The sequence below is a fragment of the Channa argus genome, chromosome 21, assembly GCF_033026475.1.
Source record: "Channa argus isolate prfri chromosome 21, Channa argus male v1.0, whole genome shotgun sequence".
Taxonomy (NCBI): domain Eukaryota; kingdom Metazoa; phylum Chordata; class Actinopteri; order Anabantiformes; family Channidae; genus Channa; species Channa argus.
In genome coordinates, this window is record NC_090217.1 from 9848655 (window position 1) to 9862926 (window position 14272).

The following is a 14272-nucleotide window of genomic DNA, read 5'->3' on the forward strand; positions in this document are numbered from 1 at the left end:
GATTTGGCTGAACAGAAGTGATAAACATACCAATACACCCATCAAACCAGCTGAGTAGGTTACACTTTAATACATAATCTCTAATGATTTCATCTTGCTTCTTGTCTTTAGGGTAGAGCTAAACCTGTGAAAACGTCAGCTTAACAAACCCTTGGTGAGGTTGCATAACTGAGGCTAAATGCATGCCACCATTGCAGAGATCACTGGGATCAATACACCTGCAGACTGTGTGTGTGTGTGTGTGTGTGTGTGTTTGTGTGTTTAGAGAAGGTGGTGTAGTAGTAGTCATTCTATGCATTAGACAATCTAGGACATTCACCCACACACACACCATGCTACACACCTGTGTGATCTTAAAACAACAGAACAGACCGAGTGCTGTGAGAACAAGATATATTTACTCCTTGTTCACACATCTGACCTCTGAACAAACATTCAAAAGGATAAAACGAACTCCAAGGTCAAACTGTCAATTTCACTGTGCCGGGTTGCCAGTTTCTTATTTGACCTTCTTTGATTCTACGCAGTACAGTTGGCAATAAAACTGAGCTCCAAAACTGTTTGCTTTGCAGCTGCCTTTCAGAGACACACACTGTGATGATCAGCTAATGATCCGATCTCAGCAGATCGGGGTGCGTTCATGCGAGAGTGCGTCTCCGAGGCATCGAGTGTAGGTCACCCTGTGGGCTTGCCAGTGGAAACTCTGCATCTTTAATGAGACTTCATTAAACATGCATAGAAAGAGACGAAGAAAAAGGTGAAAGACAAGGACAGAACATGAAGAGACAAAAAGAACTGGATGAGGATAGAGAGAAATGTCTAAAATGTAGGTTAAAGTAAACTTTACACATCTCTCCAACTCCTTTATGTCTGTTTCCATTCTGTTTCAATGGTTTGGTATGTTGGTAGTCAAAGTGATGTTTCTTTATACTGAACTAAGACCCACCACAGTTAAAACACTGATAGTGTCAGAGTAATATTAAAATATGAGCCAGTGTAAATCACTACATACAAGCAGATGTGGGTCAGAGAGTTCGTCGATCTGTGACCCTGATCTCAAGATGGGTCCAACACGTATCTATGCTTTACTTTTTTTAAAAAGCTATGTGGTGGTCATGACATCACTTCCCATAGGTCACATTAGGAGAGAGATTTACTGCTTTGCAAGTCAAATAAAAACACGTCATCCAATAAAAGTATCTAAAGCTTTTGTAAAAACAAGTTAAAATTTTTTAGTTTAGTCTGGAAGCAGCTCAGACTTGGGCCTGAAATAAAACCGAGGTCCAATCAATTGAAGATTCTAAGTTTCTCTTTTTTAATATTTAAAGTAACTAAGAAATAAACTGACATGGATAAGATGTGGTTAAAGTGGCATTACAGCTTTCCAACTGTGCAAACACCACATACCAAGGAAGATAAGTCTGTAGAAAAAAATCTGTAGAACAACAGCTACTAAATGGACCTGATGGTAAGACTAGTATGTGAATTATTGATAAAACATTGTTCAAACATTAAAAACACTTTGGCAAACTTGCAAACATTCTAACTGCAACAGCTCTTTTCCTCCTTTTTAACAAATGCTGTACTTCTAATGTGCTGTTATTGTAACTTATAGTATTTGAGAGATTGAAAGGACTAAAAATATATATATTAGAGAGATTTAAAATAAATTAATGTAGACAAGAAAATCCTTTAATGCTTAGGTCTTAGGCATTAAAAGATTGTCTTGTCTGCATACATCTTAACAATCCATAACTAATCTGAGTAATATAGTAAGCTACATTTGTTTGACTTTTAGCTATTAAATGTGATGTAATGTCACATTGCTCTTAAACGAGAAAATAAGACACTTGCAAACCAGAGATTCCCAACCATGGTCCTCAGGGAACTCTGCCCTGTTTTTAAGCTGTCTTTGCACTGCCCCCTGCTAATTACCTGGATCAGGTGTGTTCAATAAATCAGAGGGTGGAAAATACCATCTTAGATGAGGGACGGGGTTTGAGAAAGACAAACCAATTTCTAATTAATTAGCACACCTGTTCCCAGTCAGCAGTTCCCCAAGGACCAGGGTCAGGAATCTCTGCTGACTAGAAACTTCTGTTTGGAAAAACAAAACTCTTCTTTGAAAATTTCTTGAAGCTTTATGTTATAATAGAGCCAAACAACAACAGTCCCACACTGAATACTGGATATAAATAAAACTTTAACTGATTTACACTGTGTCATTTCAGCTGACAGCAAATTTTCCACATCATTCAACACACACACACACACACACACGAACATGTTGAGTACATGTGGAGGACAGCCAGAGGGCAAACATGACTAGCCTACGGAGCAGAGAGATAAAGGAGAAGAGGGTGGAGATAAGGAGCTAGGTGGAGATGGAAAGAGCAGAAATGTTTGCTACATAATCACACACAACTCTTGTTACATCATGGATTAGTGAGGTAACAGCACTGCATATCTTCTTATCCACACAATCATCCCTACAGCACCCAGATTACCTGATCATCTCCTCAAAATAAATGAGCTGTTAGGCAACAAAAACACTTAGCACAGCTCCTCTGTTTACTTGTGTCATAATTTAGCATCATTATTCTGTCATTTTTTTAAATAAAAGATTGCTTGAGAAGCTGTTAATCTTTTGGTCAAATCACAAATGACTCCTCAGTTATTTCACAGAGAAAAATCACACACTTCAGCAATTTAACAAATGAGTGAAAACCAGACAGGAGCATGAGGAGGCCAAGAGCGGCCGCTGCGGCAGTGCTGAGGTCACCATGACAACGGATTGGTGGCGGTGTGGGGGGGGGGGATTATGTCAGCAAAGCAACAGTTATATAACAACTGCCTCTGCAACAGAAGCGGTATTACAGACAAAGATAGCTGCTGGTTTACAGAGCTACAGTAGAGAAGTGTGTGTCTACAGCAGACAGACCTTCATAAGGTATAAAATATTAACACACATTAGCTGTCAATGCATGAGTGTTGGCATTTATCTGTCATCTGTCTTTATCAACTAGCTGGCGTTCACAAGGCGTCAAGCTCAGTGGGACCTAGGTAACAGGTACAGGAAGGTTGCCTATTCAAACACAACATAGCTCTCAACTCTAAAAATCAATACTGAGCCAAAGGAACACGTGGTGTGAACAATGTCCCATTAATATTGAAAAGACAAAACTACTTTCAACCTTGATGAGAAAGATTTTTTCCCCCCTCCCTTTTCTGAAAAGAGCAGGCTGTTTTCTATCAGCATTTAATTACCAATTCAATCTGTACGTCATTTTCTACCATGTTAAAAAATCCCTGTGCATTTAGTAAAATGTGGCTCTAATGACCACCTCATTCATTTTAAATAGGGTGGCCAAAACTTTAGAACCACCTTTTATTATAATGCCCTCCACTATGACTCCACAATCCAACTCTACCCCCTAACAAACAGACAGTAGAATTATCAACTTTGTGACAGTTTCAACTTAAAAACAGAGAAATTATACTACTGTAAAAGTTGAATTTATGGCAGAGCTGCTGTATTGGATTGCATTACATTGTACAGATGTACCTAATAAAGTGATCATTGAGCACATATTACAAATACAAAAAGTTACTAATGAATGTGCTTGTGGACTGTTGATTTAAACTTACAGAGAACTTTCATAATCACTTTTGTCCAAGGACTACATCATTGTGGTTGCAGTGCTTGCTATTTGGGCAGTACATCACATTATCTGTGCAAATGTATAGATTTATTTATTTATATTTCTGCATCCCATCCCTGTCTGAAGGATAAGAAGCGAGGTAATTGGAAGCCTCCACTGAAGCATTTCCCATTTTCTTCCTGTATGTAAATCTCAGGAGACTGGCTGTGATGGAATATCCCTCATCTATTTGTGGGAATCTCCCATTTACATTTTAGATGTGCTCAGATTTGGCATAGCTTAGCCACCAGCATAAATACACAAAGATGCTGCCAGTGTGCATAAAAAGAGGGAAGACTTCAATTTAAGGACTGAACAAACTAATAAACACAAATGTGTTTCAGTTTTTTACATTTTAATGGTTAATCCAAATTAAGGCAAAAACATCTGTTATTCATCAATTTAAGATATTTATTTATTCAATTTATATTTTTGCAAACCAATGGCTCAGAAGCCAAATGTTCATATTCATGTCCTAAAATTCCCAAGTATATGCCAACTGTGAGAAAAAATGTTTTCTTTAATGCTAATCTCAAATTATCAACTGCTAATATTTTTAAACATCAAATGTCAAAATTTATAAAAAAAAATAATTAATCATTAAATAATACAACAAAAGGAAAACAAACTGCAGAAGCATGAATGACCAAATGACCACATGACCCCCCCCCTCAAGAGTCAAAGAACTATTAAAGATTTAGGGTCAGACATCTGATTGCAGTGTACAGATTAACCTTTCTACCATGGTTTGTGACCATAGCAACATACACAGAGTGTAGCCTTGTCAATTGTGTGTAAGGTCTAATTTAGATACACAGCGTGGGTTAGTGTGAGCGTGAGTGTGTGTGAATAAAGAAACAGCCAAGAAGGAGTGAAGAAAGAAAAGCAACATGGGGGAATACTTCACTGCTAACTTCACGTGACACTTAAAAGAAGGTTTGGGGAATTTTTGTGCAGGTTATAGTTATTAAAGAATTATTTTTACAGTCTTTACACAATGTATTGTTGACATGCATTATTGACATTCCCTAATGTCTTAATCTAATTCTTAATATCTAATCTTTAAATATCTTCTTGCAAACGAACCATAGCAGTAAGAATTTTGTATCAGAGAGAACAAGGAGTCTTCATAATATATAGGCTTAGATTAGGGAATGTTGTATTGTTTATGAGGGAAAACTGCCAATGTTTGTCTATTTGTTTTCAGTAAATCAACCAATAATAGACTGTTTAAACTGTGTGTCTCCATCTCTATATCCGATAGGTATTACCACTAAATAACAACTAGAGCAAATGAGTGAATCAACATCAGCCTTGTTGCCCGTTTTCATCGGAATCAGAAAACTGTTTATTGCCAGGCACAGTTAAAAGAACACTTAACAGTGCTAGGAATTTTGTCTTGGTGTCAGGTGTATACACACAATCTAAAATATAAAGTTAAAATGCAAAGGTGTGACACACAACAAATATGAAGTAAGTACACAGCGATAAAATAAAATACAACTTCAGATTTCTCAAAAGCTGACAGAATAGCAATTGAACTATCAGTTCTGGATTAAGAAAAGAGAATAGAAACATATAATCCACTATGTATATCAGTATATGAAGCTACCCGACAAAGCATCTTTCTTCTCAGCTCTAAATAAAGCTGTCGTCACTCCAACATCTATAACTCTACAGTTGACTGTATTCACAGGGAATCTTCAGAGACTTACAAAACTTGAAAAATTAACATTCACAGATCTTGCCAACAAACCAAGGATATGAACTGTTTCTAAAAAAAAAAAAAAAAAAAAAAAAAAAAAAAAAAAAAAAGACAAAGTCTGTCTTGTGACACAGCAGATAAACGTGTCTTGGAGTTGGCACTGTGGTCCACTAAGATTAAACTGTTTCCAAAATCACTCCCTCTTTGTTATGTAGTGACTAAATTTACCTTCTAAGTGTTTTTATTTAGCCAACCTTTACAGTAGTGCTCTGAAATTCCACAATGGAATGAAAAAAGCTGCACACTAATTTCTGCTAAAGCACTGTTCCACATTACATGGATGCAAAAATTGGTACTGTGTAATTTTAAAGCTACCAGTGATTATGGAAAATTATTTCTAAAGCCACGATTATGCTCACCACCTTGGTCAAAGTGTTGCACAAACTGTGATGTCAACACACAGCCAAAAGCATTTAGATACACAACTGACATGTCTTCTAACTCATAGGTCTCGCTAGTAAGTAAAAGTGCAATTGACGCCACTGGAATAGCACTAGAACTGGGAATGCACAGGAAATAAATCTTCTAAGCACGGGCTGCTTGCTGTATCTGTAATTACATAAATACTGTCGGCTATGTCACTGTTATCTGGTTAAATGTCCACGTGTCCTTGAGCAGGTAGTGGTATAGACAATTTTATCGACAGGCCTGCACACAGAGGGGTGTGACCAGCCAAAATGCCACCTATGCACGCCTCTCGCCAGCAGTTATGACATCATGTTTAGGCCACAGACCAGCTCTCCTGGGTGGGAATGTTGTGAAAGCTTAAAATCTCATTTTATTGCTCACTGTTGTGTCCTTAGGTAGAAGTAAATGAGGGACTTTTGGTCAGAGCCTGTGACTATTTGCAATCTGTTTCCATACAAAGCAGTCAAAACAATTTGTATACTGTGACTCATCATGAGGAAACAACACATTCAGCTTCACAGACCTGTTTGGAAATCTGGATCCATTACAGTAGGTTTATAGGTCACATTTAGGTTGTCTTTGTTATACTGGCAAATATACTGACGTAATGTCTCGATTTCTGTCTGCTTCTGACTGAAAAATGTCCAGTCAAGTTAGTCGTAGGCATTCGGCAAAGTCTGGTGAAAAGGTGAGCAGAGGTATTGCTATTTTTGTTAAGGAATTTTCCAACTTATTATCATCATCTTAAATTTTTTCATACAGACACTAAAACTAATGATAAATCTCCAGATCAGGTGTAGCTTTTGTATACGGCACAGACAAACAAGCTAATCAAGGAAGTGCTTCACAAGCTTTTTCTTCAGTAACTGCCCTTCCCAGAGTCTAAGGCGTATTCAGACTAACGAGGACATTTTTTTCAAAATTTCACATATTGCAAGCAAAAACAAACAAATGTCCCTTATCAAATGTACTTGGGTGGAAGCAAAAATAATGTAAATACAGCTACATTTAGCAACTAAAATAAGTCAGCTAAAACCCACCAGAGAAAAGTGACAAAATATAGATTTTGGTCACCGAGAACCAGTTGTTAGTGGATACTATAATTCTATAACATTGATGGTTACAGTATATTTCGAGAAATTACCTCATTAGAAATACATTACCATTCACCACCAAGTTCACTTTACTATGTGAGATCTGTCACAGCTTCAGTTAATACTGTATGAACACTTTAATACACTCCTGAGAGCAGTGTTTGTTTAGCAGGATTTCAGGTGTTTGCTTAATGGAAACCCACAGAGTCTCCTGCTCTCTCAGGAGACGGTCTGTAACCTTAACTCATCTTCACCCTCCAAAGAACATCTATCAGCTGTTATAGCCTAGCTTCACAGATCCCAGGACCAATAAAAACAGCTGAATTGAGATTAATAAACTCTCCCAGTCCTGCTGACTTAACCTGCTGAGACAAAAAGCTCTGGATACGATGCAAGAAACCCACAGTCACAATATTAAATAGAGTATATGAAGTGTGTCGCATTGTACATTCGGGTAAGTAAAAAGAAGAAAGCTCTTGTTTAAAAGTGACATCAGACATGAAGATTCCCTGAGGACAGGCACACAGGTGTGACCTGCTACTAATCTGCTGCTGAAGAGGGTTGTGTTCATTTGCGACTAAGTGATTGTCGTCACTTGGTTGTCTTTGCCTAGACAAGCTCAGGTTAACACCAGTTCCTGACAAAGCAGATAAACGTAATTCAAAGTAACACTGACACACTGTTTTTATCTTGTTTCTTAGTCATTTGTGGATTAGAAAAGTCTCCAATGAAAACCTTTAATGTTACTGGTGATCATATTGATGACTAATTTAAGATCCAAAGTAAAGAGACAAAGCTGGTAAAATTTTTAGTTTTGAGCAAAGATAGTGTTGTAACGTCTGTTCTCAAGAGTCATCTTCAGAGTGATCCTGTAAAAGCTTAAGTTGATGTCTACATCTGCCAGGTGCACGCACAATAATAGAGGGCTGAAATGCAAAGACGATGGCAGAGAGATATACAGAGACGGAGCTGTAGAGGACATAAAAATAGGTTTATGAGGACAGCGAGCCGGACAGGCAGATGATGTGTAAGCTGAGATCTACAAAGGGGATTGCAGCTCTGGAGTCCAGCAGAGGATCTGATATCTGACACTATAGAGCAAAAAGACACACAACACCAGGCTGGTTTCAAACAGTGTCAAAGGGGCCGAATCTGCTGCTGCTGCTGACAGCACTGAATAGTTAAACACTAAAAAACTTCTGCACACACAGAAAATGTTCTGATATTTTAAACTATAAATTCTGCAGCTTAAAAAAAAAAAAGAAGAAGCTATTGCTTACTATTAAGGACCAGATATTACATTAATAGAAATGTATGTTCTACTACACAACTAATGAAACTTGCACAAACTCAGCAGAAAATGAAAAAAAGCAGCTGCTAATTATTTTTTTTCTTTAAGCTAAAAGTTCCTTTTTAGTGCATTTTATTTCTTCTTTAGAAAGAACCAACCACACCATGTGTTGTTAATGAGTGAATAAAAACAATAGCATGCTTTTCCCTTTAGTTTCTTAACAATTTCTTCTGCCACACACGCTAAGGAAGCAAAATGAAGCAGACAATTACTATACTATTTTCTTACGACTAACAAAATAAACAAAAACAACATTACTGAATGTAGTAAATAAGCAGTGTCTTACCTTTTTCTGGTACCACACTACAGCATCTTTTACTTTGGAAGCCATTTACATTTCCCTTCTCCCCGCCTAGGGCATCTTAGACTGAAAACACAAAACACACGGCAAAAGAGAAGAGCAAAGTGAGTGACTGAGTAATGAGGAGAGCAAGAAGAGGACTGACGTCTGTATACCTGAAAGGCAGGTCTTCCTTGACAATCACAAGGGAAGACAGTGGAGCAAACACACACATGAGCCATGTGCATGCTGATTTAACTCAAGGTAGTGACTTGGCCTTTCTCTAAACATACAACACATATAAAAATGCAGTTTACACCTATTCTGATTCTTTTTTGTGTGTTGCTTTTATGATAAACTTTGCATGGACTACCTCCTTGTAACATTCTTTCAGCCAGGCTGCAACAAGTAGGGACTCGTCTGGGATCATAAATTTAGACTCAATGCTGGGTATTTGGTGGGTATTAGTGTATCATGCATGTCGGGCTCGTCGTTTATTCATCTTACAACATAACCAAAATTGTGGGTTAATACGACCAGTCTCCTGAAAGTCTACAAATAATTCATATTTATTGTTTCATTACAAATCCACCGTAATTTACTACAAAGCTAAAGTGCTGAGTCACTGTCTCATAATGTATACTAAACTTCTACTAAGAACTAAACCCTTGTGCTTCTAGTATGAGTTATTGGACAGTACAATCCTGGACTGGATAGTTCATACTTAAACACTCTTTCCACCATATGTCACAGAACACACCTGACGACTGGAGTTTATCTTGCAAGAACAGAAATTCTCACGTTTTCTCTGCCAAAACAAATAAGGGGGCAACCAGCTTTTTATGAACAAACCAACTTTTGTTGAAGAGCGCAAAATAAGCAAAACACAACAACAAAAAAAACAAAGCACAGGTTTAGGGTGACATCCTGGATGGAGAGGCACAGACAACATGAATTGCAGTCTACAGAGAAATATGGAGGTTACGAAAATTACTGAACACGTTAAAATCCTTGAGAATGTCTGTCACCAATTGGCTCTGAAAACTTGAGTCAGCAACACCACCAAACTACAAACATTTCCCACCTCCCCTACATACCCATCCAACACGAGGTTAACCTGGTATCAAGTGCAGTATCAGAGAAGTACGAGTAGGAATACACAACGGTAGTATTTGTCCCAATACTGGTATCATATTAGGACATCCCTTGGTGGCAGAAAGCTTACATCCCACAATTACTGAAACAAGAGTGCACGCTGGTAATGCAATGTGTCACTGTTACATTTGCTGTGTTATTACAGTAAACTATCTTTGAAATAAGATCTTTTAGCAATGGAGTCTATGTGAGCTTGCTTGTTGTGGTTTAAAAGGTTGAGTCCACAAAGCATTCTGTTGGATTCACTTCAACAAGCCTGAGCTTCAAGGTTATTTGACACCAAGAATAACAACAGAAATAATTTTTTCTTATGACATTTGGCTACTGAAACCAGAAACAGATTTTGTTCACAGATTATCATATTAAAATGTCTTCGAACCATTTTCTGTATTTATAGGAGTGGCAACCATTTTGACTGGACGGTTTAGTAAGAAACATTAGAACTGGAAGAGGAAGAAGAGGAGAGGAAGGTGCTGTTAAAAAAAGCTGTCAAGTGGAAAACATGGACGGTTCATGCGTAGACACTTTCCTTCCCTCTTCTCTCTGCCCCTGTTCCTTCCTCTTCCATTTGTATTTGTCTGTGTCAGTGTCTTAGCATTGCCTTTTTATTAGTCTGTTATGTAAATGGAGTGTGGTCTGGCTGCACGACTGAGAACGGAGGAGCAGAAAGATGGAGAGGGATGGAGGGCAGCGCCTGGAGATAAGGACGATTCAAAGGGCAACAAGAGTGTAAAGCGTTTCTTTGGCTTCTTCAGTTTAATTGCAGGAAATGTGACTCATTCTACTTAATTTACGCAAAGCTATTATTTCTATAAAACTAGTATTACTATTTACTACCAATGAAAAGTGAAATAATACTACCTTGCATGTAAAGGCTTGTATACGCAGTCAGCATTAGTCTGCAGGGTAGTCAGTCTCATTTCTAGTTTGAAAGTTTAGTTTCCCTAAATCAGTCTGTAGAATACCAAGAATACCACAATGCAAAGTAGCTGTTGCTACTGGCTATTTGCAGTCCATCTTGTGTACGTGTATGAGATCATACCACAAAATAGTTTGAAAGCACCTTGGCTTATCTGCCAATGACCAAACATGCAGCAAAGTCACCACTTAAAAAAAACAAAAACACTTTAATATTAGTGTCAGTGCGTTCAAAGTTGCTGCAGCAAGTCAAAGAACAGTGCTGTAAGTCAAGAATGTGACATTCAAAAGCAGGAAGGAGGGAAAAGTTTCTCCCCGAGTGTGAACACTTTCTAAATCAAGCATCACGCTCCGCTTGTAGCAGTGTGGCACACACCACCAGCCAAGTAATGCACACATCTAGAAAGAGGTTCTTATACCCATAAGTGTTGCACTAACAAAGTTGCAGAGCTGTTTGTTTGTATGCAGACTCTCTCTCTTTGTATGTGTGTGAGAGGAGACACTTTTAGCTACAGGAAGCAAGTCTCTTGCTTACTGTTGCTTACGATTACGATCATTACTCCTCCCTCCATCTTTCACTGCAGAACCACACAATCCCTGACACACTCTACCTTGCGCTCTGTTTTTGTTATTACAGAACCTGGCAAACAAAGGATGTTTGAACTAACACTTTGGAAGAAAATGGCCCATGTCAATGAGTTTACACTGTCAATTAAAGGTCTTAATATTAAAACTGGATGGAAGACATGATGGAAAATATTCCCTTGGCATCCACAGTTTCCCACTACTTCATCTCACAATCCACATCTTGTTTTAGAGTAATATTTGAATTAGTTAATTGTTCACGCTGGTGAACAGAGTCTACGAGAAATATGGAGGTTACGAAAATTACTGAACATGTTAAAATCCTTGAGAATGTCTGTCACCAATTGGCTCTGAAAACTTGAGTCAGCAACACCACCAAACTACAAACAGTAGGGTTGATCCCCCTCAGTAGGAACCAAAAAATGTTGTAATGTTATTGGATTTAGCAATGTTTTTACTATTAATGTTGGGGATGGTCCTACAATGACTCATGAAGACAGAACAGAGGCAACCAGTCTGTTTACCACAACTTGATATACAACAAACAAGTCACCATACACAGACTTGAATTTCTGTAGGATTTCTGCCATTTAAGGATTTATAAGACTGCACATCTTTAAAACTAACAATCATTAAACCAGACATTTATCCCAGACAGACCAAGTCAATACAATGACAGCCCATCATTAGTAGAGCTGGACCGGAGACAGCAGTGTTTTCTGTTTTTAACTCTGTCAGAGCTTTAAATGCCTCAAATCCTCTCCATCCAGAAAGGGCGAAAACACAAACAAACAAAACAAGCAGATCCTTGAGGTCTAAAGCCTCAAAAAACCTTGGTGTCATGCCAACACAATGATAATATCTGAGAATACACATTATCAAACACAAGCACATATTATTGCATAATATGGCTACGCACTCACACAGGGCAGACACACACACACGATTAGCTGTTAAGTGCTGGGTTGTTATTTATATCTGGAAAACATAAAAATAAAAGACAGGCTGGGTTCTTTCCTAACATGCTTTTCACTGCACTCAGTGTTTCCAAAATACTTTGTGGTTTGCTAAAGGATACTTAGGGAAGGGAGCCCAGACAACAGACACACTGGCATTGTATTTTTACTGTAGCAACAAGAAACATGATTTATAGGTAATCATAACGAAAACTGAACCTATATTTATAATTACATGTTTCTGTATGTGCCTCATTGTTTTTTTTGCATCCTTTTCTTTTATTTCACGGTAACTCTGAAAGCAAAAAGACTGAACACTCCCTATTGCAAAGCTGTCAAAGAATTTACCAAAGTCACTACCACACACACTAACACGCATACACAGGATCTACAGCCCTCAGACCTGCCAAGTCTGTCTGCCCAGTGGTTTGTCCAAAATGACCAATTTAGAGAGAAAGTGCAGTCAATAAGACAGTGTGTATTATGTACAGTACGGCACAGTTTGTCTGTGTGTGTGTGTGTGTGTGTGTGGGGGGGGGGGGGGGGGGAATAATGATGCTCTAAGGACCTGTATATTACTCAAAAGGAAGACAAAAAAAAAATAAAGTATTCTCTACGTGGTATCATACATTGTACATCATTCAGCCCTTGAGGTCACTTTCCTTTAAACTAGAGATCATTTTAGAGCAGAGTAACTTAATAAGTAACTTTTTAGTACTTTCCACACAGAAAAACTGAAAATCATTAGAACTAGATGAGTGGCAAGAGGGTGTGCTCAGAATACAAGTGTGTTTCTGAGAGTGTGTGTTTTGTGGAAATCACGGTGTGTGAGGAGGACGAATTGGTTACATCCATCCATCCTCTGACATTTTAATATGACACCTTAAAGCTAATCTTTTTTCTCTCTAGGACTAACACACTTAGTCCAATTACTGCAGAAATGAGGGCCAGTTTCTAATAACCATTTAGAGTTCTAAGCTGTTAACCGCCTCTAATGAATCTCATCTCGAATCTTTTATCTCTTTGCTCTTCTTCATTAGGAAAGCGCAAATTAGTAAGTCACTTAGCTAAATAGCAAATATGCAAACATTCTGAGCTGAAGACAAAACCTGAACGTTAGTTTTAGTTCTTAAACATTATGTCTTCTATAGAGAATTTCTGCAGTGTTGCATAGTAGAGGCACTCAGCCTCATCTAACTCTCTATTCACTACTGCAGCTTCAGAGGATTTACATGCTAAGTAAGGTGACTCATTTCAAAGTTTAAGTTTGAAATCAAGCATAAATGCGTTTCTTAGGATGATGTGTATAGTAGTAGAATTTAGTAGTATATGCACACCAGCAAAACGCTGACTGTTCCTCTTTCTGCTGCAAACATCTACTCAAAAACAGGTGGGTGATGAATATTGCTGCTCAAATACCCCAAATTAAAAGTTCTAGGGGGCTTTAAATCAGAAAATACAACAGCAAATTTTCTTAAAATTCTGAAGAAAAAAAATGTTTGGCTGCACTAAAAAAACAAAAGCAGCAGCCATACAAACTTGGATGAAAACTAAGCATGAGGTTTAACATAAACCTCATTAGTGGTATATTTTAAACATTCAAGCTAAAAAACAATAGAATAGAAAACAAGTCAAATAATAGCTAAAAAAAAAAAAGATTTCTCTGGGATGAACATGTGATCTCAAGATGAGACCTGCTTTATAAGTCTAGGAACTCGTGATGTGTAACACAAGCTGTTGTCTCTCTCTGGGTGCTTTATATTTCATGATAGGTGCAGGTTACATCTAAGCTTGGGCATGAGTGCATAGATGCGTGTGTGTGCATGCTTGCAGGAAATATGACACTGCTCAATCAACGAAAGGTCAGAAATGTCAGGTTTCTCTGGGTAAGAGTGTGTGAAACGTGGTGGGGCTATGTTTTCCATCATGCAGGGTGATTCCCAGACAATCTCAGGTAGCAACGTTACCTATACACTGTTTGATAATATACATTTTCGGTTGTTAATTAGTTATTTACTGTGTTTTGCCCTGCCAATGTCAACTTATAGGACACTAAAAA

The 14272-nt window shown here is 37.9% G+C and overlaps 1 protein-coding gene across 3 annotated transcripts in view; it reads right to left on the bottom strand.

Moving 5' to 3' along the window:
• LOC137106730 (protein PHTF2-like) overlaps positions 1 to 14272 on the bottom strand; it is a 38009-nt gene that overhangs the window by 17277 nt on the left and 6460 nt on the right. For all 3 annotated transcript variants that reach the window (XM_067490456.1, XM_067490453.1, XM_067490455.1), the window contains exon 2: positions 8606 to 8686. In XM_067490456.1, coding sequence (XP_067346557.1) covers positions 8606 to 8650 — 45 coding nt within the window. In that variant the 5' untranslated portion in view covers positions 8651 to 8686. The remainder of the gene's footprint in view (positions 1 to 8605; positions 8687 to 14272) is intronic.